At 51.3% G+C, this 23,951-nt stretch overlaps 1 protein-coding gene across 1 annotated transcript; it reads left to right on the forward strand.

Annotated features, from left to right (window-relative positions):
• Positions 1-427: 427 nt before the first annotated feature.
• Positions 428-9,847, forward strand: LOC132322478 (serine/threonine-protein kinase PAK 3-like). Its single transcript, XM_059836965.1, has 10 exons — positions 428-505; positions 1,081-1,222; positions 2,983-3,046; positions 3,840-3,888; positions 5,251-5,360; positions 6,134-6,251; positions 7,078-7,177; positions 7,613-7,809; positions 8,145-8,279; positions 9,803-9,847. Exons 1-10 carry the CDS (start codon positions 428-430, stop codon positions 9,845-9,847), a joined length of 1,038 nt encoding a protein of 345 aa, XP_059692948.1.
• The last annotated feature ends 14,104 nt before the right edge of the window (positions 9,848-23,951 follow it).

The raw sequence follows: 23,951 nt of genomic DNA on the forward strand, positions 1-23,951 counted from the left end.
CAGGGGCACTTGGAGAACAGAGCCTCTGAGAAGAGGCAGAAATCCTGAGGAGAGTGGGGCCAGAGAACAGGGAGCCATCAGAGCAGGGGAGGAAGGTGGCATTTCTTTCCTGCCACCTGCTGACACTCCCGCTAACTTTTGGGTTAGAACAGCATTGCAGGAGGGCAAGGGGAGGTAAGGACTACTTGCAGGCACTGGAAGCACAGAGCCTGGCAGGCTCCAGCACTGAGCCCCAGGAAGAACAGCTAGCATGGAAGGGTTAGAGCTGGCTGGAGAAGCAGAAGGAAGTGGCGGAATAGAAGTGCTTTTGAGCCTGGGAAGGAGGGAATCTGAGCGTGATGGCAGGTGCCAGTAAGATTTCTCTTGACCAAATATCAAGGACAAGCTGCAGGCAGAACTGCAGGAAGCTCAGAGGAAGATGAAGGCAATGGAGAAGAGCCACCAAGAAAACATGGAGAGGATGCGCAAGGTCCTGCTGCAGTACAAGCTGGCTGAACTAAAGCAGGTGAGTGAAAGAGCAGGAGCCACTGCAGTCACACAACGAGTGGTCTCTGCCCTTGTTGCCTTTGCCCTGCAGAGCCGCAGGTGGATGAGGGCAATGTGTCTGAGTGCCACGCTCTGAGGTCTCCATGGCAGCTGGTCAGAAGGACACTTACTGGGCCACTGAATCTCAGCTGCTGCCCTGGGCAGCAGGGCTTGTGCTTTGGCCGCTGGGCCAGCAATCCTGTGAATGTATTTCTGCTGGCCTCTTAGAGCTCACTTAGTTTTTTGAGGGGTTTGTTCAGGTCAGCATGGAGGGTCACACAGATTCTGAAGCACTTGTCCCTGTCCATGGTGAATGCAGTCCTCAGAAAGGGGTGAAATGTGCAGTTGTTCTTTCCCTTTCACAGTCTCTACTACGGCTGGCTGTGACAAGCTGTAGTCTCTGACTGCTGCTTGGGTTGGACTTGAGGAGGAAGACTTGACAGCTCAGCTTGCAGCCTAACACCAGTGTTGTTCCTCAGGGCTTGACTTTGAAATGCTGTGTCTGGGGCATCTCTGCCAGGCACCTCTCTGACACAACCAAATTTCTTGTCCCAGATGGAAGCAGGATGTGCCATCAAAGCGGCCGCCGCAGCCGCATCCTTGGAAGCAGCCTCCTCTCCGCAGCCTGAAAACCGGAGCATGAGCAGTTCGCCCCGCTGGAGCCAGGAGAGAGAGAAGCAGTTCCTGAAGCTGCTGAGTACGTCCTGGGGATTTCTTGTGCGATCGAGCAGTGTATTATAGTGTGTGTGCCTCAGCATGAGCTGTAGCACATGTTCCTCCTCACTCTGGTGTCAGACAGACCTTTTGGACTCCCTACAGAAGCCAGGGTTGTGCTTGGGGGCAGCAAGGGAGCACCTGGGGCGTTTCTCTTGCCTTTGAGGCAAAAGCTGGGAGTGGGTGGGCTTTGCCTGAGCTTCCCTGTGCAGTAAAGACAAAAGCAGGGATTGTGTCCAGAACAGCAGTAGGCTCTGATCTAGCCAATGACTCAGGGAAGGTGTATGTGCTAGTCTGGCCAAAGTGATCGGAAGAAATGGTTTCCTAGACTCCCTTTAGACTCCTGACTTAGGACTCTTGACTCATTGGAGTAAAATTACTTCAGAGACATTGATTGGCTCTGTGGCTGGTTTAATAATGGTGTTGTTTTTATGACTGTCAGTATTTCTACTATTCTTTCTACAGTGTGGTTTGGTAAGAATTCGACATTTTGGTTAGCCTGAACTCCTTGAAGAGAACATCAGGTGATAGAACTAAGAAGAGAGGAAGAGATCTTTTTCAGTAGCCCCTACAAGTTAAAAAGTTACATTCTTAGAACAATCCCAATTTATCAGAGAGAAAGAGTTGTTTTCAAAGTGCCCCAAAAGAGGAAAAGCACATTTGTTACAATCCCTGTTTGATATTTTAATTGGGTGCTTAGGAAGATGCATCAGAGAGACATATCTGTGTGGCATGGTCAGATAAAAGCGCTCTGCAGGCAATTCTCAGAAGGAAGCCTGCAGCCTCTCTGCTGCATGTTCCTCCAGTTCCAGGCACTTTGTCACTGCTTGTGCCCAGCTGGTAAATATTCTTGGAATACTGAGCATTGGCCTCAATCCCTGCATAGATTCCTGCACTCAAGGACAGCGTACCAACCAAGGCCTTAATGACTCTGCAGCAGAACTGAGTTGCTTCTTACAACTAGGAAGAGCTGGCAGTGCAGTGCTGTCAGAGAATATGGGGTCAGGTTTTTCAGAACAGGGCCCAGTTGACTCAGGGTCTGCCATCAGCTGTTGGGACAAAAGGTGGATTGATCAACTCCTCCGTGGGTCTGAATTCAAAGACAATCATGTTCTGTCTTGAGTGGGGTCTACTGTAGCAGCGAGGGGGTTTAGATGGTGATTGCTTCTACCTATTTCCCTAAAGGCATTTCCTGTGGAAAAGCCACATGGGTAAGCATTCAGGAAGGCAGTCAAGTCCACACACACCACACTCACCATGGCAAGCTCAGTTCACCATGGCCGAGAGGCCTTTTAGAAGGTCAGTTCCAGCAAGGTTTATTTGAGCACGCCAAAGGGGAACTAGAGACAAAAGATGAGCCATGTCCTCTGCACAATGTTTAAGTAAGGGCTGGTGCAGTGGCGGTACCAAAGGGCAGGGCAAAGTGAGCTGGCTCTCAGGGAGGAAAGGGCCATCCACCAGGGGCCACACAACCCATGAGGAAACAGGGAAAGGAGAAAGCTGGGAAAGTTGGGACATTCCCCTCAAGGCAGCCCTTCAAAGGAGTATGGGAGAATCAGACTCTGTGCAGCCCAGAGCTGCCTGTCTTGCTGGGGCTGCTGTTGCTGCTGTTCTCGTTGATGGTATTGTTAGCCAAGCGACCATAAATTGCTCAGAGCCCCAGAGAGTGGAGCTGAGTTTCAGATCTCCTGGAAGTCAGGATCTCTGTTTTGAAGTTTGCTTCTTGCATTTTGTTTCTTTCAGGGCATGTGGTGAGTGTGGGAGATCCGGAGAAGAAGTACGCCAGGTGGAAACGTATTGGCAGTGGGTGAGTGCAGGCACGCTGACTTCTGCAGAACCGCAGGCCAGGAATTTTGGTGGTGCAACATCACATGTAAAGTTGGGCAAGCTGCAAGCATCTTCAGACCCTGGCTCCAGATTGTCCCTGTCTCTGTACTGTGGCAGTACAAGGCATCATCTAAGATAACTGAATGCTGACAATGTCTTGGCTGCCTGAAGGAGCAGGATGTGGATGCTCTCCTATCCCTCCAAGATGTGGCACCAGGTTCCCTGAAGACTTGGGTTTGTATGATTCAAAGTAATATGACCAGACTCATGAAGGAAGAAAAACCTGAGAGAGCAGCTTCCCACCTGAGAGCTGTCAGACAACAGCTCTGAGTAGAATTTCTTAGCTGTATTGTGCTGGAAACCATATTCGGTGGCCAGGAAAATAAGAAAGGCTGTGTGGCATTGCCTGAGTTTGGCAGGTAGGATCAAAAGAGAGCGGTGAGAAGGCCCAGCAGGACTGTGTGTCTCATTGCCTGGAAAGGCACGCCACAGGCACAGACACAAGAAGGAAAAGGCAAAGAACAGCCCCGCATGCATCATCTAGTGTGTACATTTGAGATTTGTAGCAGCCCTTTTTCTTCCTGTTGGACCCAGCTTTTCTCTTGGACACTCTGCAGGGCAGAGGGCTGCTGGGCTGCTGGGCCATTGGCTGAAGAGCAGACAAACCCCGGTGTTTTAGAGGCACTGCAGGCAGCAGAGAGCTCCTGCCTGGGCTGCCTTTTGCTTCTCAGCACTGAACAACTTCTCTGTTCTTGCCACTGCTCTGTTTCTAGGGGTTTTGGCACTGTTTATAAGGCCGTCAACGCTGCCACAGGACAAGCGGTAAGTGCCCATGCAGATTTTGCAGCTCTTGAGTGCTTTCCCTTGGCATGTGATCTGTGGCCAGAGCTTTGGGCCGCCTGTCTTTGCTGCAAAGGCTGTCCCGCAGGAGCAGCCTGTCTAGAGGCTGGCTGCAAAATGCATTTTGGACAGACTTTGTCCTTCTTGCCTACCTGAATGGATGCCAGGATAGCAGTGGTGTCCTTCAGAGAAGGATGCCCTTGAATGGATGCCAGGATTGCAGCAGTGTCCTTCAGAGAAGGACACCCTTGGACTTACTGCATAAATATGCATAGATTAGCTGATGGCAAGAGCTGTCATTCCAGCCAATTCCTTTTAAGCCCAGGTTCAGACACAGATAGTATTTCCCATTGTTTTCCATCACGTGGTTCAGTTTGAAAATATAATGCAAGACCTAAAGAAGGAGAGATCTTGTGTGGAACACTGTTTTGCCTTTTACTCCTAGGGAACCTAGTTCACATACACAGACACCCAAACAAACACAAACACGCACAGATAAATGAGAAGAAGTGGATGAAGAGCCTGAAGTGATACAACCTTGTGTTGATCCTGTGTTGGTGACATTTCACTATGGAAATGCTGTTTGTACTGAAAGGACATGGAGGTGTTTTAGAGAATCACGCTGTTCTTTGAGGCTAAAAGTTCAGAGTTCAGAATTCTGGATTTTGGCTCTCAGCAAATACATTCCATCTTCCTTACTAGTAAGGCATTAGATAAGGTAGTTCCTTCTCCACCAGTGGTGCTGAGATCAGGTACTTCCCTTGGAGGGAGGTCCACGAGGTGTACAAAAGCCCTAAGCCCTATACTTAAAAGCTGGGATGCATCCATAGTGTACCATAGAGAGGGTTATTCATTGCTAAACACATGAAATAATTTCAAGTCTAAACCATGGTCACGATTGTCCTTCACAGTTACAAAACCCAAAAGGCAGAAGTAAGGATGTGCTAAGATTGTATCTTTACTTTGAGTCGCTTTGGAGTTCTGTTTTGGACAGCATTTTCCCCGTCATGTTTGTGCGTGTTTATTTGGCACACAATCGAAATGGCAGCTGTCGCTGAAACGCTGCTCAAAGCCCCTAGAAATGCTACCATATCTTCAGTGGTTTCAATTTGTCTTCACAGGACCAAAATTACTTTTGGCTTGCAAGACGTGTGCAAATGATAACAGTGGTGCTAAACAAAGTCTATTTGAGAAGTCTGGGGGTGCAGAGAGTGCTGTTAGCGCTTTGTGGTTGGTGGTTTAGAGTCCCTTTTGACTGAGGTGACAAGGCATCCAGGCCTGTGAGTGCACAGAGAAAGAGGCTCTGGTGATGTCTGTCCCTAAGAGCCTTTAATGTCATTATAGGTGGCCGTAAAGCAACTTAATCTCCAGCACCAGGGCTGTGAGGAAGTGTTAAAGGAAATCCTGGTCATGCGTGAAAATAAGAACCCCAATATTGTCACCTACTTTGAAAGGTAAGTAGTTCTGGCAGAAAATGGATCTTTCAATGAACATCAATCCACACCTGTACGAGGCATAGGAGGAGATTGCATTTTGTTGCCAGGAATGGTTCCTGGCATAAACAGCTTGAAGATTGATCTCAGAAACCTGGCTCTCTTACTAAGGCAGCAGCCTGTATGTTCACTGGCTGCATGTTGTTTTGCTCTTTTGGGACGTGATTATTTTTCCAAGTTTTGGAGGAGAAGTGCTGAGAAAGCATCCCAGAGATGATTTCCCTTGTGCTGTTCCCACTATTTTCCATTGCCTTGCATGCCAAAAGGCTTGGCTAGGAGGCACATCATTTGCCAGGTTGCCAATTGTTTTTCCTGTTTGTGACTATTCTTTCTGCAAGGTTTTCCAAAGGGTGATGGCACTGCTGCACACCTTCCTGCCCTGAGTAAAAGGTGTGAAATCTGTGTCTCCTTGCTGCTGGAGTTCTTGGTGCAATTTGTGTATGAAGATGATGAAGCAGCTGCTGGGATGTGTCCGCTTCCAGATTTATCTTTGCCCTCACAAAACTGCCTTTTTCCCCTGCCTGCCACCTAAGCCGTCTCCTTTTCCGTGGATGTGCCTTCCTCATTTAGGCGGCAGAGTTGGCAGACACTGGGTAGCCTGGCTGGAGTGTGTCTTCCTTTGATTCTGTCTTCATTTAGCAGTGACCTGGAAACAAAACTCAGCTGTAGTCTTTCTTCCATACGGCAATTTAGCTGTGCCCATTCAGCTCCACGCTGTTGCTTTCATCTTGCAGCTACCTTGTCAATGAGGCTGTCCTGCTGGTGTTGGAATATATGGATGGAGGCTCCTTAGCTGATGTGGTCAGCATGAGAAGGATGGCTGCAGGACACATAGCAACAGTGTGTCGGGAGGTAAGGGGTCCCCTTTGTGCTTGGGATGGCTTGGATGGGCTCGTCCTTGGAAAGCGCGGCTAAGGCAGAGATTCCATGTTCAGAGCTTTCTTTCTGGGTTGCTCTTATGCTTCAGAGAAGACGGAGCATCTGCACAGAACTGCCTACCAGTGTCCCTGCCCTTACTGTAGGCTGTTCTTTACTCTTATCTACCGTTGTTGAACTCCCTGTCTCTTTTTCATTATTATTTTCTGTTCTGCCCTGTGCCTCTCCAAGTCTTTACCCAGAACCTTTCTGTATTGCCTCCTTGGCCTGTAAGCACAAAGGCGCTGGTGTGCGAGTTTAAAACAAGTGGCAAAGCCAAAGACAGACTCATCTGTCACAGGTCTCCAGTTCAAAGGATGGCATGGCAACCACCTTGGTGCTTTCTGCTGAACTCTGACAAATGAGCTACTTCCAAGTCTTCTCTTAAGGCAGCCATGTAACCCCTGTCCTTCAGTCTCTCGCCCAACAGTGATCCCCTTGGTACCCAAGGCAGGGACTTTTTCTCTTTTGGCAAACCCATGATTGTCCTCCGGAGGGGGAGAGTGCATCCGCTGCAGCAGCGGTCATCTTACTGGCTTTGCAGGGGACTGTCTTGGACAACGACTGACGTTTCCCCCTCAAAATCTTACATGCCTCCTTTGGAAAGATCCTGCTCTCCTAGTGTTGCAGCTACAAGCTCTTCCCCTTGCCAGCACTCACTTATCCTTTGAGATCTGGGAATCTTCAGGAGCAGCCTCCTTTTGCGAGTGATGTGATCAGATCAGGGTAACTTTTGGCCTCCCGTTTCTTTTTTCTCTCGTAGTGCCTGCAAGGCCTGGCTTTCCTTCATGCCAACCAGGTGATCCACAGAGACATCAAAAGTGACAACATCCTTCTGGGCCGGGATGGCTCCGTCAAGTTGGGTGGGTATTCCCAGTCAGGCGCAGCTCTCCAGGGAGGCGGTGTGGGGCTGCTTGGGAGTGGCTGCCGGGTGCCAGCAGTTGGTGCTGGTGAGAGGGCAGGGAGCACTCTGCAAGGCCAGGGTGCAGCTGTAAGGTGCTGAGTGGTCTAGAGAGAAACAAGGTGTCAAGAGTAACTTTGGTTTGTGTGTGTTCCTTCCAAAGGGAGGGAGTTACAGTGTAAAAATTCAGGAGAATGAGGAAAAGCCACTAGGGAAATTGTGGGTGGGGTTTTCACGTGGACAACCATACCCTTGCGGGCAGATACTTGGCTGCAGCCCTGAGGAAGGAGAGCCCAGCTGCTTTTCCAGCTTCATTCCGCACTGCATTCTGAGACTGAGAGTGAGGAACTCTTTTCCCTGATTTCCTACTTGAAGCAGTGTTTTTTTTTCTCCTCAGCTGATTTTGGCCTCTGTGCTCTGCTCAGCCCTGAGCAGAGGAAACGGAGGTCGATGGTTGGGACCCCCTGCTGGATGGCACCCGAGGTGGTGAGAGGAGAGCCATACGGCCCCAAAGTGGACACCTGGTCCCTTGGCATCGTGGGAATAGAAATGGCCAAAGGAGAGGCTCCTTATATTCGGGAAACCAGTGACAGGGTAAGGTGCAAAGAGGCTCAGATAGCTGTGCCCGTCTGGTCCCTGTCCATTAGACAAAATCCCATTTGCACAGCTTGAAGTGGCTTCCACCAGGGCCCAATTCTAAAACTGCCCCTGGGGCTCACATCAGCTGTGGAGGCAAGATGTGGTGCAGCATGGAATAGCTGGGGCTGCACTGGGACCTTTCTTCCTTAGAGATGAGAGAAGGCTCATCTCTAACCGTCTGCTAAGGCAAGAACTTGCCACTGCTGACTGGAGCTGAAAAGATGGGGTCTAGGTGAGCCCTGAAGGATATGGAAGAATCACGTAGAGTCTCATGTTTCCTTTTGCTTCAGGCTAACTACCTGATAGCCAAGCGAGGGGTGCCAAATCTGCACAATCTCAGGCTAGCCCCTGGCTTGTGTGAATTTCTGGGCTGCTGCCTGCAGATGGATGTGGACAGGCGAGGCTCTGCCAAGGAACTTCTGCAGGTACAAGGCAAAGGGGCTGCAGGACAAACAGCTGTTCCTCTTTGCTCCTTGGCCACACTCCAGGAAATCAGATGGGCCCCCCATGTAGTAACCTCCACTCTGGGTGCTTTTCAAATGGAAACCAAGTAGGATCCAAGAGTGCTTGAGGTTAGAAGGGACCAGGGAAGGTCACCTACTCCAAAACTCCAGCCACCAGCAAGGACATCTCCAAGTAGATCAGGTTGCTCAGTGTCCCATCCAAGCGGACCTTGAATGTTGCCGGGCTTGGGGCTCCTCCCGGCTCTCTGGGCAGCCTGTGCCAGTATTCTAGCACTCTCCTGGTATACAGTTTCTTCCTTGGAGCCAATCACAAATGAGGGGTTTTTAGGTTAAAAGCATTGCCTCTTATCCTCTTGCAATTGGCCCTGCTACAAGATATGTCCCCATCTTTCTTAGAAGCCTCTACAACTATTGAAAGGTCTCCTTGGAGCTTGCTCTTCTCCAGGCTAAACAAGCCCAACTCTCACAGCTGTTCCTCAGAGGAGAACTCCCACCTTCTGGTCATTTCTGTGGCCCTCTTTTGCTCTCGGCTGCTGCATTCAGGTTTACCTGGTAGCAAAGGAACTGAAGTATTGCAATGCCAGGGACAGGGGGCTTGAGGAACACAATGAAAGCAATCCCTGCCAAGTGGTTTTAGACTGATCTGTAAAAAGGCAGGGGCTTTGCGGGGGCTCACTGGGGGCATCCGAGGGCACCCAGCTTGTCCCTCCCAGCCCACTCTTAGAGGTTTCTGCCAGCCAAACGGGGACAGCTGTGCAGGATTTGTGCCAGCCCCATGTGCTGCCTGGCCCGGTCAAGACGATGAGAACGGCTGTGGCTTTGCTGCCAGGTTTTGTGGCAGACAAGGAGCTGGTGACCGGGCCGCTTCCTTGCCTGTGCCTGCTGTGAAGGAAGATGCCAGCCAGCACAAGAGGGAGGGGCATGCCGAGGCAGACACCGCTCTTCCTGCAAGCCAGAGCTGAGCACATCTGCGCCCTGCTGCTTGTGTCCTTGCTCCTGGCTTGCTCCTGAAAACCTGCATGTCCAGCATCCTGAGAACAACATGTGGGATCAATACTTTCCAGATCTCTTGGGAGTCTCTTGAGGAATGCTGTATGCCCCACATCTCCCTTGGACACCCATATAGCCCATATCTTAAAAAGCAAAGAGGAGTATAAGAATAAGTCTGTTGACTTTCCTGAAAGGAACAAAACCTTTGGAAAGCAAGCAGCAATCCCACAGTGATATCAGGACTAAAATCCCAGCAGGTGATGACACCTTGGGGAATGGACTAGTGCACTTCAGGGCCATGTTTCCTGCTATAGCAGCATCCTGGACATGAAGGCAGATAAGCTGATGGTGCCCTCAGTCCGATGTCTGTGTATTTCTGGGCACTAGAGGAACCCAGCTTGACCCTGTTAGGAGCTGAGATTGGAAAAGAATGGTTGCTTTTTTCTTTGTCTCTTTTAATTTGGGTTGTTTTGTTTCTTTTTCCCTTTGGGCAGCATCCATTTCTCCAATCAGCGGAGCCTCTCTTAAGCCTCTTCTGACAGGCTGATTGCTGTCATCCCTGCAGCAAGGTAATGCAGGAAGCAAAGGTGATGACAAGGCCACTTCAGCACTTGGAGAACAGAGCCTCTGAGAGCAGGTAGAAATCCTGAGGAGAGAGGGGCCAGGAAACAGGCAGCCATCAGAGCAGGAAAGCAAGGTGGCATCTCCTTTTCCCCCACCTGCTGATCCTCCATCTGAATTTCTGCTTAGGACAGCATTGCTGGAGGGCACAAAGTCACTCATGATGAGCACTTTTCAGGTGGGTGGTGTGAGGCATGAAGCTTACACTGATTTTTTGGGGCAGCCTGGCTGGAACTTCATGTGGAAGTGTCTTCCTCCCCTCACTAGGAGCCGGAAGGGCAGCGTTTGGAGGCACAGCAGCTGCTGGCACAAGGGGCAAACTTCCTTGCAGAGGTACAGAAGGAGCAGGAGAAAAGGCTGCTTGAGATGAAGCAGGAAGTTGCCAGCATGCAAGCTGAACAAGAAGAGGTATGAAGCAGAGCCAGTCTAAAGGCAAAGGGTGAGAAAAGAGAGCTTTTGTGTTGTTTTGGACTCCTCTGCCCTCCTTATGGGCACTGTTTCTCTGGACACTGTCTGTCAGGGTGGCACTGTCTCTTAACTGGCCCTTGGGAAACAGTTCTGGAGAGACCTTGGTGCCAGGAGGGAAAGAACCGGTCAGGTGAGAGGCTACCAGACCACAGGTTTAAGGAAAGTTGGGATGGTGTTTCAGGCCCAAATGGAATGGGAAAGCCAGAGCTATGTCTCAGAAGGGGGGAGGTCCCACAGGAAGCCCCCTGCAGAGGTAGGCTAGAGCTGTGGGAGCAGGCTGGCTGTCAGGCTGCTGAGGAGGTGCCTGAAGCTGCTGAGTACGTCCTGTGCATTCTTTGTCTGATTGAGCAGTGCATGGTGTGTGTGCCTCAGCATGAGCTGTAGCACATGTATCTCCTCTCTTTGGTGTTGGGAGAGACATTTTGGACTCCCTTTAGAAGCCATTGTGGTGCTTGGATGCAGGCAGGGAGCACTTGGGGCGTTCCTTTTGCCTTTGAGGAAAAAGCTGGGAATGGGTGGGCTTTGCCTGAGCTTCCCTGTGCAGTAAAGACATAAGCAGAGACTGTTGTGCGAGCAGCAGAAGGCTGCGGCCTAGCCAATGACTCAGTGATGGTGTGTGTGCTAGTCTGGGCAAACTGATTAGAACAGTTGGCTTCCTGGATTCCCTTCAGACTCCTGACTTGTCAGCAGTCATTGGAGTCAAATACTTCATAGAAATGGATTGGCTGTGGTGCTGGTTTAATCCTGGTGCTGTTTACTAAGACTGTTTGTTCTTCTCTTGTTCCTTCTCCAGACCACATGGGCCCCTCGCCATCTAAATCCCCACTCTAAGGGCTTTTCAAACAAAAACAAAAAACGTGCAGCAAAGCAATCGAGGAAGCGGAAGCGATGACCAGGACCACTTCAGGATTGCCTTCTGCAATGGCAGCTTGGATCTGGACTCACAATATTAATCCTATACACACTCAAGCCTGTTGGAAGATTCCCTTCCTTGTCAGCCAGGGCATAAGGCTCTACATTCCCTTGAGAACTGGCCATTCTTTCTTAAAAATGGAAAGTCCCCCCAAAGGGCATCCTTGTGTGGCTTGGAATTGGGCACAATCTCCATCCCTTATCAGCACCAACATATACTGCCTTTGGAATGCTGCTCACTGGCCAGTTTTTGCCCAGTGATGGACTTCTGGATGAGGAAGAAAGTGCAATTGCATTTCCATTGAAAACCCAGTGAAGAGCAGGTCAGCCTGAGGAGACAGTCTGAAAGTTCCCCTCATTTGCCTCACGACCATCTCAAGGACAGGCATCGGGACCCTGAGGAGCCTGATGGGAATTCTGGTCTGCTGGTGGTGGATGAATGCCAAACATCCTGAGGCCCCCGAGCAGAGCTCTGACCTGCCAAGAGATTGTTCGCAGCTGTGTCTACTGTGACTGCTCCTAGCAGGGCCTGCCAGGGGGAGAGGCGCCCCATATGCTTGAACCTGCTTGGTGACAATAGCCCAGGAATCTTCCCACCTCTTGGCGTGGTTGGACTTTTCTGGGGTCACCTTTGGTGGTCCAAAGAAGACCCTCATCTGCTTTTCAGCCACCGTGGCAGACCGACTGAGATGGAAGAAGCCTCTCTCTCAAGGACTGAGACATGAGAGCCCTATACGGAGAAGCTCCCCCCTCCCAAGGACTGAGACTGAAACCCCTAACACGGGGCAGGTGTGTGGGGGAGCCGACCAGACCAAAGGGACATATTTGCCTGCAAGTGTGGCCATTGGAGCAAGAAGACGATGGTCCTTGCCTACTGCTTAGAACATGGACTACCTTTTACATCTATTCTTAATTGTTTCTTTTTCCCCCTCAACGATTTCAATAGACTTACCTCAAGATCTGTTGGCCTCCCTCAGCAATATATATATCATAGAACCTTGAGTTAACCTTTGAGATCTCCCCTGGGGAAGGGGCTATAAGCAAGCCTGTTAGCTAAAGGTGTAAGAAGAAAGCTGAGAAGCAAGAAGAAACTGGCAAGGAGCTCTCTCCAAGGCTGTAAGCAAGGAGACCAGGAGAAGTGAGGAATGGAAGAAAGATAGGAAGAGAACTCTGCAGCTGGACAAAGTATTTTTAGAAAGTTAGTTGAAGTCATTGTAACTTTTCAAGAATAGTGTTATGTTGATTTATTGTGGCCAATAGTTAGGGTAAAAGAAGTCTTAAGAGTTAGAAAGTGTATAAAAGGTCAGCCATGTTCGATAATAACGAGTTGTCATCTGAGACTGCTTGTGGTCTCTGCTTTGCGTGGGGACTGCCTCGACAGAGACACTCCCCAAAGTGACTAGGCGAACTCCTTCAGCTGGACTACGAGGACTTTGTCTTTCTATGTTTGCTAGTTATAACCCCTCTCTGTTTCTCTCTCCCCATTTCTCTCTTTCCTCTCCCTAAATCCGTCTATCGCATTTGCTGTGCTCATTCAATAAAGGTGCATTTCTTTTGAGTAATACTGTAATACCCAGTGTGTTATGTTTTGCACTCTGAGATCAGTAAAACGAACCATCATGACTCCCCTCTCATATGAATGGATCTTGCCACAGCCAAAACATCCTGTGCTGATGCAGGCTTTCAGCTGTGCACATCGATGCTTTTGGTTCCTGCTCTATGTAGCTGGAACATCTCCACCGTGACACCTCCTGCCTCCCACGTGGCCATGGCTAATAGGTACGAGGCTCTGCAAGTGCAACGAAGAAGGTGGGCATGTCTGCTGGCAGTACAGGAGAGCAGAGAGGAAAGCGCCTGGCAGGATCCTGGCCAGCAAGGCAAAGCACCTGATGTACCTGCTCTTTGTCATCAGATAAGGACTGGTGGGTGATGCAATGCTTGGGGTTGTCTGGGGCCCATCAGTCATGAAAAGTCTCTGTGCTTGAGTGGCTTTGTCCCTCTTCCTGTGCCTTGTGTTGCCCGTGTGCTCCGCCATATTTGCCCAGGGCTGTGTAGCTGTGTGGCACAGCTAAAGTGCAGGAGAGCTTCATTCGTCTGCCCTTTGAGGTAGCTGCTCACAGCAGCCTTTTCAATCTGCAAGCTCCGTCTGGAGAGTAAATTCCCTCCGTGTTTGGTCCTGGAGGCCAGGGCCTGTCATCTGCAGTCCCAGGTGGTACTGAGGGCTGCCCAGTGCCTCAGGCTGGTGTGACCCCAGCACAAACAAGAGGAGACAGTGGCAGGTGCTTGTTTCCAAAGTCACATTCTTCAGGGGCAATGTGCCGAGTGTGTCCTTTGTCCTGGCGAGGCCCAGACCTGGGGATCCGATGCAGGCACTGCTGCTGCCGCTGAAGTCAGCGAGGATTTGGTGGTTGGTTTCCATCCCAGCAGAACTGGTCACTTATGAAGCCGGGTGCTGATGGTGCCCTGAAGATCTCTGGGCTGCACAGCTGTGAGGGAACTGTCCCTTGTTGTAATTCTCCATCAGGGAAAGTTGTGCTGGCAAGGTCTGGGTCAACAGAGCAAGAAGGGACTGAGCGAGTCCCTTCTATCTGTGTCTGCTGAGAGTGGTGACCTTTGAGATTAAGTGCACAAAGTCAGTTGCTTGTGGTCCCTCTGTGAATCTCCCTTTTTGGTAATGCTGCTTGTTTAGTAAATCTTCCTGTAGCACAGCAGCAGGGGAAAAAAGCCTCTGCACTCTGCAGATGTGATAGGCTGCCATTGATCCACAGAAAATCTGCATTTTGTCTTTATGAGAAACAGAAGAACTGGTTTAGCAGTGAGAGAAGGTGGAATGATTCTTCTGATCTTTCGTACAGTCTCGTATAGCAGATCTCTGTGGCTCAAAGCTGTGCCCCTGACTGGCAGCAAACGGGGCAACCCCCGGCACCATAGCCAGGTGGGGCCATGAGATGCAGGGACTGACCAGGGGCCTGGCCCTGGGTGGGCTCACCGGCAAAGTTTGGGCAGGCTGTGTCTTGGAGGTAGGTGCCACAGGCAAATCCATCAGTTTTCCTGTCCAGCGGCCAGGTCATGGAGGATGTTCTCTGGTTTGATGTTCCAGTGCAGGACCCAACAGCTGCTGCAGTGATGCACAGCCTCAGCACCTGGAGGAACAGCCCCTGCACCACCTCCTCTGACACGGAGCCCCCATGGCAGATTGAAATCAAAGAGGTCCTGCGACCGCTCAGGGCACTCCATCACTAACAAGAAGTTGTTAGGGAGCTCACACCAATCCGAGAGCTGAACAACACCATGGAACCCAGTGGACACCTTGTCCAGAACCACCATCTCCCTGGATACGTGGGTTCCGTCGGGACACAAGAAAATCACAATGCCGTCAGTGGGGCTGATGCTGTGCCATTGGTCTGGACTCCCACAACCAGCCCAGGATGCTCTGAGCCCTCCACTCTGCTCATGCCCGCTCTCCCTCCAGGCGTCATGGCGGCTTCAACTCTGCCAGGCCTCGGTTTACCCGGCCCATCATGTGCCAGTTTCTGCCGCTAGTCCCGGTCACTCACCAGCTCGCCCTAATGACGGATGCGATCCCGCGGAACACCTTTGATGGCCAGCTGCGAGCCAAGGGGAGCAGAGGGCTGAGCTAAGATACCACCCTGCCGAGCCCCATCCTCTCCCTCCTCCGCCCTCCACCTACTCCGCCCTCCGCCAACCCCTCCGTGGTGTTACGTTTTAGTTCAATGTTACACTCTGTCTCACCCCTCGAAAATGTCCGGTATATTCCAAGTCTGCGGTCCCTCCCAAGAAGTATCATGCATCTGTAATCCCGTTGGGCGAAGTTTTATTCCGCTCCCCCTTTGAATCTCCCTGTTAAGACATGCGAGGCAGGCGAGAAACGGCCTAGGCCCTTTTTCTCCCTAGGCTCTCCCTCTCTCGCTATCGCTTCCCCTTCCCCCCTTCTCTCTCAGAAAACATGCTGCTCCCGGGGGTGACACCCCCAAAAAACGCTCATCTCATAAGCACCCTCAGAAGCCATGTGGAGTCTCCTTGCCTGCCTGCGGCTACCAGCGAACATACAGCTTAGGGGGCGCCCCGGGGACTCCTCAGGGATCCTCAAAACAACCGCAACACCCCTCCTCCCACCGGGGCCAAGTCCGCCGCCACATCCCCGAGTAGACGCTGCCATTCGAAGGCACAGCGCACCAGCAGCGAACCCGGAGGAATCGCTCTTGCAGGGCCTCCTGCGCTTTCCCTGCGGGCAAGACGCGGCTGTCAGCCTTCGGGCCAGGTCCGGGAACGGTCCCCGACCTCCCCACTCAGGCCCCCCAAGCGCTCCTGGCAGGGCATCCCCATTGGAACGGGACACCTGCGGCTCGGGCGGGCGGCTGCTCTGTGGAGCAGAGGAGCTCGGGCTGGGGAAAGCGCTGCCGACTCCTCTATGGACTCACTTCATCATTTGAGCAATGCTGCGGCAGCCCGCAGATCATGAAACAAAAAGGGAAAAATGACGCACTTGCAAGAATGCCCAGAGCGTGCAGTGAAAGGAGGAAAAAAATGGACCCTTGCACAAATCCCAGACTTAGATGCAACTCAAATGGAAAAATAAGGACGCTTGCATGACTGTGCAGACTATGCAAAAAATGAGAATGAAAAAAACACTTGCATGAGTTCTTGGATTGTACAGCAAAACATGGGGAAAAAAAGAGATACTTGCAGCAATCTACACACTGTACAAGAGGATGGAAGTAAAAGGCACACCTGCATGTGTTTGCAGACTCTACAACTGCAGAGAACAAAGAAAGGATGCCTGCACACACCATGCTGCGCAAGAGAAATCCCCTTTTTAGCTGAAGCTGGTGGCAGGAGCTTTACCAAACATTTGGCATCTCCATGCCATTTTTGCTTCAATATGCCGCCCCAACAAAAAAACTTCTACATACCCATCGGACCATCAACAACTCTGCAGGATGACAGCAACAAATAAGCCCTGCCAACTGCTCGATGGATTCACTCCATCATTTGATCAGTGCTGCTCATGTCTGCAGGCCAGGAAACAAAAAAGGAACAAAAACCCACTTGCACAAATCCCCCAGCTATGCAAGGAAAAGGTGAAAAAGGGCACACCCACAGCAATTGGCCAACTGTAGAAGAAGAAGGCAAAAATAAAAGACACCTGAACATGTCTGCAAACCCTACAATTGCAGAGGCAAAAACCACAGATGCCTGCATTTGGCCACAGACTTTACAACATCAGGTGACAAAAAGGACTCCTTTGACAGGGCACACACTGCCCCAAAGCAGTGCTAAGCCCGCTTACAGTGCATAACCCATAGCTCAGAGGATCCAAGAGTAACACAGAACAGGCACCAAGCCCACACACCCTCTACTTTGGCCACCAAGGCTTCTGACTAAAACTAGTTCCCTACATTGCAATGCCTGTCATTCCTGCTCATTCCTTACATGGCTAACATCAACCAGCACATCGTAGGATTCACCCAAAGAAGAACTATTTTTTAGTGAGGAAAAAATGACAACTAACAAACCACCCATATGTGTTTGCATGACACTGGAGCGGCGTTTGTGTTGTCAATATGGCAGGGACACGTCCTGCGCACGGGGCAGTGCCCATGTCCTGTGCATGGCAGGGGGTGCCCTTGGAGCAGCCCTCACGGTGTGGGTGCAGCCATGGGCGCGTTTACCCATTCTCTCCACTTCCACCAGCTCCCAAGTCAGCCCTTCTCCTGAAAAATTCTCTATCCAACATTCAGCTCCTGGTGCCTTTGCAAAATCCCACTCCCAGGTGGGAAACCTGCAATTCAGATTCCTCCTTGGATGTGGGTTCGAAATCTCTGTCATGCCCAGTTTGGGTATGTGCTGCACAGTACTGCATTTTTCAGTCATTTGCTGCACTCCCACTTCTGGCCTGCAGAAACGGAGAAAATTGATCCTGGTTTTCCTCAGCTAACTCAGGCTTTTCTTTCCTGGGCCACATAGCTCACTGAAACGAAAATCCCACGTCCTCTGCAGACGGTTGCAAGCACCAAAAGGGGCAAAGAAGACAAAGGGCAGGTTCCCTGGAATTTCCTCTGTCGTTTTGTTCTAGACCTCCTCAGAACAGGCCTCAGGTGCCAGCCTGACGGGCAACAGGAGAAGGCCGCAGGTCAAGAACAGGAGTTCAGCCAATGGCTACAGGAAGCAGAGGAATTTGCAAGGCAGCTGAGTGCGGCAGATGGCGGAGGCTTGCCAGGCTGCCTGCTCTTGTCTTGCTGCTGAAACCCTGAACTGCACTGCTCTTGGGAACAACCCTTGGGCCTAAATCCCACTGGAATCAGCATTTCTTAGAGGGATTGGCATTTGCTGAGGAAGGCCTTACACTGCAGCTAACCTGGGCCATGTGTTAGAAAGGAGGAAGCTAAGTGAGTCTCTGGCATTTCCTAGCAGGAACAAAGCCCTAAGACAGGAAGCAGCATTCTCAGGCTGCTCTCATGGGATAATCCCAACAAGCTGAAGACACCTGGGTAAAGGGGTGAATACGATGGTGAGCTACGCTGGCCTGCAATAGCAAGGTCCTGGACATGAAGGGAAAGGGCACAGAGTGTCCTCGTGTCCTGTTTCTGCACCTTTCTGGGAACCAGAGGAATCCTGCCTCCGCCTGTGAGGAATTCAGCAAGGGAACTAATAGTTCCTTTCGGCTTTAGCTTTTGTCTTTCTTTTCTTTTTGGACAGCAGCGCTTTGTAACATCAGCTGAGCCTGCCCTCAGGCTGCCTGACTGGACCCCGTCAGCAAAGGAAGTGCAGGAAGCCTGGAGAGGAGGCACCTGTGCTTGAGGAGGCTTTGTGCCCTGCCAGCTCAGCGCAGGACTGGCAAACAAAACACGGAAATGCTGCACTCCATGGGAAGGTTCCCTTGCCGGTCAGCCCGCGCTTAAGCTGTGCTTTGCCCTGGCGCTGTCCATGGCCCTGGCGCTGTGCCTTGCGGCCGCACAGTCCCGTCTGTGGCTTCGCGCGGCTTCGCAGCTGCCCGAGGCTCTCCCCCCTCACAGAGGGGCCCCGCCCCGCCCCGGGCGCCCCCTGGCGGCTGCCCCGCCCCGCCCTTCCCGCGCAGGGGCGCTCCCTGCCCATGGCGCCGCCCAGCGGCAGCCACCCCTCACTGCAGGCACGGAGGAGGGCTCGGGCCCTGCTGCTCGGCCTGGCCCTTGGCTCCCTTCTTTTCCAAGAGACAAGAAGGCTTGAAAGGAAGCCTTTTCCAGCTGTGTCTCTCTGCTTTACTTTGTGTCTGCCGACATTCTCCCCTGAAGGTGGCTGTAGTGCGCCCGAAAGTGCTGGCTCCAGAAAAGGCCCCTTCCTTCTCCCACCAGCTGTCATTACTGCCTCAAAAGCACTGTCCAGCTCTGGAAAGAGAAACAGCCCGCAGCACAGTGGCACCATCCCTGCCCAGCCGGGGCTCTCTGGCAGACCAGCAGCAGCAGCAGCAGCAGCAGCAGTAGGGCTTGCCTTGGCATCACCTGGGAAGCCGGAAGCCTCTGTAAATCAGCAGGTTCCCAGGCTGCACCAGCTCCTGATGCTGGGTGAATCCTGCTAGCTCTGACCATTTCCAAAAGGTTATAAAGGCAGCAGTGTAGACGTGCATGCAGATCAACCAGCATCCAATAAATGGGTATTACTATGAGGGTTTGTGTGGCATTATTAGGGCTGTCATGCTGATAGTGCCTCCTTGAGAGCTTGTGTGCAATGCCATTGCTGGGCCAGCTTCCTCCCCAAGCTGTCATCCCCAGCCTCATTCTCTGGCTGTGGTTGCATCTGAAAGCACAGTTGCCCAAGTTCCTGAGTTCCAGCTCTCAAGCTGGAGCAGCAACCTGTGCTGTGTCACAGCAATGAATGGTCTGTCTCCACTTCACTCTGCTGGCAGAAAGCACTTTTCCTAAGACGTAGGCCGTAGAAAGTAGAGGAAAAACTTGGTTGGAAACTCTTGGGGTGGGGGCAGTCTGCTAGAGCTTTCTGTTGCTTTCCTTTGAGGAAACAGCAGTGTTTTGTGAATGGTGGGCAGAAAACGGTATGTGTGGTTCTGGGGACTGATTTGTAAGCAGTGACTGCTTGAAACTCCTCCCTGATGTCTAGTCTAGAGGAAATTGGGGTCACCAAGCAACATTTTAAAGCTTTGGGATTATGACACCAGAAAGGCACAAATGTGCTGTCTGTAGATGCAAAGGCGTCTCTCATCCAATCAGACATTTCTTGAGAATTGTCCTGACTTTCAGTTTGACACACAGAGGGAATTTGCATCAGGACAATACCCAGCCTCCCACATGTCACACGTGGAGTCTGACCAGCTGCTCTCTCCACTACACTTGCTGGGCTCATGCCAGTGGTGATCCTGGGGCTGGGAAACACCTGGACTTCTGTAGAGCCCTTCCAAAATGCTAATGTGGCTGCAAGAGCAGGCAAACAGCAAAAGCCCAGATCCTTCTCCATTCTTTTTAGTTTTTAACTGAGAAAGAAGATCACAGGAGGTTTTCCAGGCACTTGCTATGAATGCTCAAGAAAGTATTTTTGGACGGGAGAAAAAAACCTGGTTTCAAGAGCAGAGGAGAGGAGGGGGAGTGAATCTTTTGAACTTTGAAAGGCTTGTGGTTGTTCTGTTTTCCTGAGCCTGCCTTCCTAAACTGTGCCCACCAGCTGAGCTCTTTTGTCTCTGCCTCATAACTCCCTTTTAGGTGGGACTTGCCCCTTTTGGTGCACTGGTTTCCTCTCCCCACCAGCTTTTACATTGTACCACATTGGGGTTTAACGTTCTTTTCCTTCTTTCTGTGGGTCCATTAGAGTCAGATCCCTGTGACTGCCAGATGCATACTCCAGGGAAGCTTCCAGACGTGAGGCAGAGCCCCCAAAGGCTTCTTGGAGGTGCCGTAATTGAGCAGCAGCAGTGTGCTGTGTGTGCAGCAGGTTGGTTACTTGGCTTTTTCTCCCCACTTAGGTGTCATTCTTAATCCAGGGAGCCCTACAGTTTGCTGGTTGATGTTAGCCATGCAGCACATGGGTGGGAATGGCAGGCATTCCAGTGGAGGGAATTCTCTGGGATATTAGCAAAGCACGATTTCATCCACAGAATTTAGGCAAGTGTTCTTGGTTTTAGTCAGAGGCGCTGCTGGCCAAAAGGGCGCGTTGCCTTTGCTTTCCTCACATCCTGGCTCTTTGTCAGTGTTCAGCTTGGCGTACAGGGTGTATGGGCTTGGTGCCTGTTTTGTGTTACTCTTGGATCCTTTCAGCTGTGGGCTATGGACTGCAAGGGGCTTTTGTGCTGCTTTGGGTCAGAGGAGAACTTTCTGGGCTTTTCTTTTGTGTTGACTGTGGAGAAGGTTTGGTTGCTATGCATGAATTCACAGACCAACCCAGAGCAGCTGCTATTGTGATGTCAGCAGAGGGCTGCCACATCACAGCCTTGTCAGCAGGAGGTTTTCCTGGTGCCCGCAAGGCCTCAGCATCCAGAGCAGCTCTTGGCGTGCTCGATGCAGGAGGATCACCTCGACTGAGCTGTTCTCAGTTTACAGCGGGTGTCCTTCTGTTTCTGTCTTTTCTTGCACAGTCCGTGGACTCGTGCAAGTGTGCTGTTTTTCCCCTTTTTCCTTGCACGGTCTCTGGACTTGTGCAAGTGGGGTTTTTTTTTCCATTTTTTTTCCCAGCCTATGGACTCGAGCAGCACTGCTCAAACGATGGAGCGAGTCCGTAGAGCATTCAGCAGCGCCTTTTCATTGGCGGCTTCTCGGAAAGCTTTTCGTCGTTTGACTGGTAAATAGAAGGTTTTTCCTTGGGGCAGCAAGTGGGAACAAAAATGGCATAAAGTTGCCATATGTTTGGTAAAGTTCCTGTCAACAGCTTCAACTTAAATGGGGGGGTGTCTCTTGCCCAGCATGGTGTAGGAACTTCCAAAGTGCAGCTGGGAGAGCTTTGCAGGTGTCCTTCAAAAAACTGTGTGCTCCTCTGCTGAACTGAGGAAAAGCATCTTTTTTCTGCATTTCATCCTTAAAGGATGTGCCTGTCTAACAGGACCCCTTCTGTGTGCTACAAGAGCCATTGGCTTTGCCCTGAGGGGCAAACTGCCGAGCAGTTTGTGTGTGCTCCTGAAGCCCGGAGCTGGGCCTGTGCTGTGTCCCAACAAATCTGCAGGTGCCATAAGGAGTTTGCTGGAAGCTTTTGTGGGGAATTGTGTACAGCAACCCCATAGGACATGCTGGGTGCAATTTACTAAAAGCAAAAGCAAGTCCAGGAAAGAGAGGAGAAAAATGATGCTTTGGCTGTAGGCTGGACAATGCGCTCCCATGTATGCACTGACCTCTAAGAAACAATTGGCATAGGCACAACCTAGTTTCTAGTTCCTTAGTGGCAAAGCCAAGAAAAGGTAGACACAGCCTCTGTTGCTGGCCTGCAGTCCTGCTTGTTGTGCTAAAGAAGTGTTGCTCCTGGAGGGATGTTGTGAAAGGAAAATGCTCTCTGCTTGCTTGGGCTTGTTCTGTGAGATTCCTCAGCACCAACAGTTTTCTAATAGTACCTGTTCATTTTCCCTTGCCCCCGGCAGATCACCTTAGACGTGGAAGGAATCAAGGGCACGGTTCGGTGAGTGGGACGGGCACCCTTGACATTGCTGGTGTCTGAGGATTGTGCAGCAAACTGTGGGCTTGGCCTGTTGCACTAGAGTGCCAGCCTGGCAGGCCGAAACAAGTCCACGTCAACGTCTGCATGAACACCACCAAAAGGATTCCATCAGTTTCCTCCTTTTCTGCTGAAGAGCTTTACACTAATGAAGGTCAAGCTTTGCAGGCAGGAGGCTGCATGCTGATTGTAGCCAGGCTGAAATATCTCCTTCAGAAGCATGTGCAATCCTGTCTAAACATTAGTCTTATTAGCCCACTTGAATTGAGTTTTAATAACTGAGTATCTCAATTTTATCTAAATTCATGACTTCTGCTCAGGACAGCTGGGGATAGAGCTCAGGAGAAATCAGGTTCCAAATGACAGGTTACTCCCTGTCCCTCACACTGCTGCCTGCCTGCAGGGCATAAGATCAGCAGCAGAACCTGCTCTGGCTCCCTCTCTTTCTCCAGAGGCTAAAGGGGAGGCAAAGGACAACAAACCTCCAGGTGTTGTCAGTCCAGGGCCTGAGCATCCTGCACCAATCAGTGGCAGCTTTGGTTGGTTCAGTGCAAAGCTCTGGTGCAGTGCAGGGCTGCAAGTTTCAGAGCAGGCAGCACTTGCTCTTTGTGGCCGACGATGCTGTGGGCTGGAGTCCTGCCATGACCTAGCTCTTCAGCCCAGGCACTGAACACACGTGGGGACTGGCATCTGAACTTTCACATGCAGGCATCATTGTCCTGGCATTCTCACAGGGACTGCGAACTTCCCTTGGTGTCAGATAAGCGGTAGCATGGTGTCCTTTAGTGGTACTGGTATGAAAGTCAGCTCCTCTGTGCACTGAGTCTGTGCAGGCTCCCTGCTGTCAGCAGAGAGAGAAGTCCCATGGCGCAGTTCAGAGCCTTGTGGGGTGTGGAGGAGCCACTGTTGCCTGCAGGGACCTGCCCCTCTCCACACCCTACCTAGGTAGCTACAGTCACTGCTTGGACTGCACCCTTCACTTTGACCTGAGCCAAGTTTGTTGAGAAGACTCCTGAGAAGCTCTGCATGGCAGAGACAAGGTCTGTCTGTGAAGGGCTGGAATGCAGTTCCTGTTGGCTGCTCTCTAAGGCCTGAAATCCTGAGGGGAAGCCACTTGACCAGAGCTGAGCAGGGAAATGTTCCCTGCTTCTACTCAGACACGTGCAGAACAACTGCAGGCTTAGTTAGGACATAAACACCACACACATACCACATGAACAGCCCCGCACAACAGCTTTTGCCTTCAGGTCAGCTGTGTCTCTGCTTGCTGCTTCTGCCAGCTCTCAGGAGGCAACTTCCCAACTCCTTATTGCTTGTTTGTGCTTTTTCCCTGCCCATTCCTTGCAGGTCCCGCTAGGAGAGGTTCTTGCCACTCAGGACTCATTGGCCCAGGCAGGAACGGCTGAGCGGCAGGAGAGCACGGATAGAGTGCACGGCGCCCAGGAGTTCAGGTGTGTGTTAAGCTTTCTCGCTTTCTCTGAGCAGGGGTGGGCCTTGCTGGGCTCTAGGAGGCCCAGTGTCAAAGAACAGATTTGGCTTTCTCATCCTTTGTCTTGCTCAGCACTGACGGGGGAAGGCAGCCCAGGGCAGGTCTGGCTGCCCAGCCACCTAGAGCATAGCTGCCTCCTGGGACTCTCTTCTTCAACCTTGACAAAAAGAATTCCAAACTAGAGCAGAATAAAAGCAAGGGAGGTTCAGGCTGGGCTTAAGGACAGCAAAGCATTGAACTGCAAAGGCAATCAGGCAGAAAGAAGCGCCTCAGAGATATCCTGCAGTTTCCACCTCTGGAAATTCAGAAGCCCCAGGTGGATAGAGCCTTGAGCAGCCTGTCCAGATGCTGACCCCAAGTGCTTGGAACTGAAGACTGGGCTAGAGGCTTCTTGGAGTCTCTGCCAGCCTAAACCATTCTTTGATAATTGGATTTGAAAATTTTACTCACCTCCTCCCCAAGCTCTAGCTTGCAGACTCGTTCTTTGTTTCACTAGTGAATGCAAGAGGAAG

This window comes from Haemorhous mexicanus, chromosome Z (assembly GCF_027477595.1).
Source record: "Haemorhous mexicanus isolate bHaeMex1 chromosome Z, bHaeMex1.pri, whole genome shotgun sequence".
Classification (NCBI taxonomy): Eukaryota; Metazoa; Chordata; class Aves; order Passeriformes; family Fringillidae; genus Haemorhous; species Haemorhous mexicanus.

Bases quoted from the DNA above. Each gene is read 5' to 3' on its own strand.
- LOC132322478 (XM_059836965.1), top strand. From the start codon at position 428: ATGGAGAAGAGCCACCAAGAAAACATGGAGAGGATGCGCAAGGTCCTG. The intron at 1,223-2,982 runs GTACGTCCTGGG...TGTTTCTTTCAG, and splicing joins GCAGTTCCTGAAGCTGCTGA to GGCATGTGGTGAGTGTGGGA. The intron at 8,280-9,802 runs GTACAAGGCAAA...CCCTTTGGGCAG, and splicing joins CTGCCAAGGAACTTCTGCAG to CATCCATTTCTCCAATCAGC.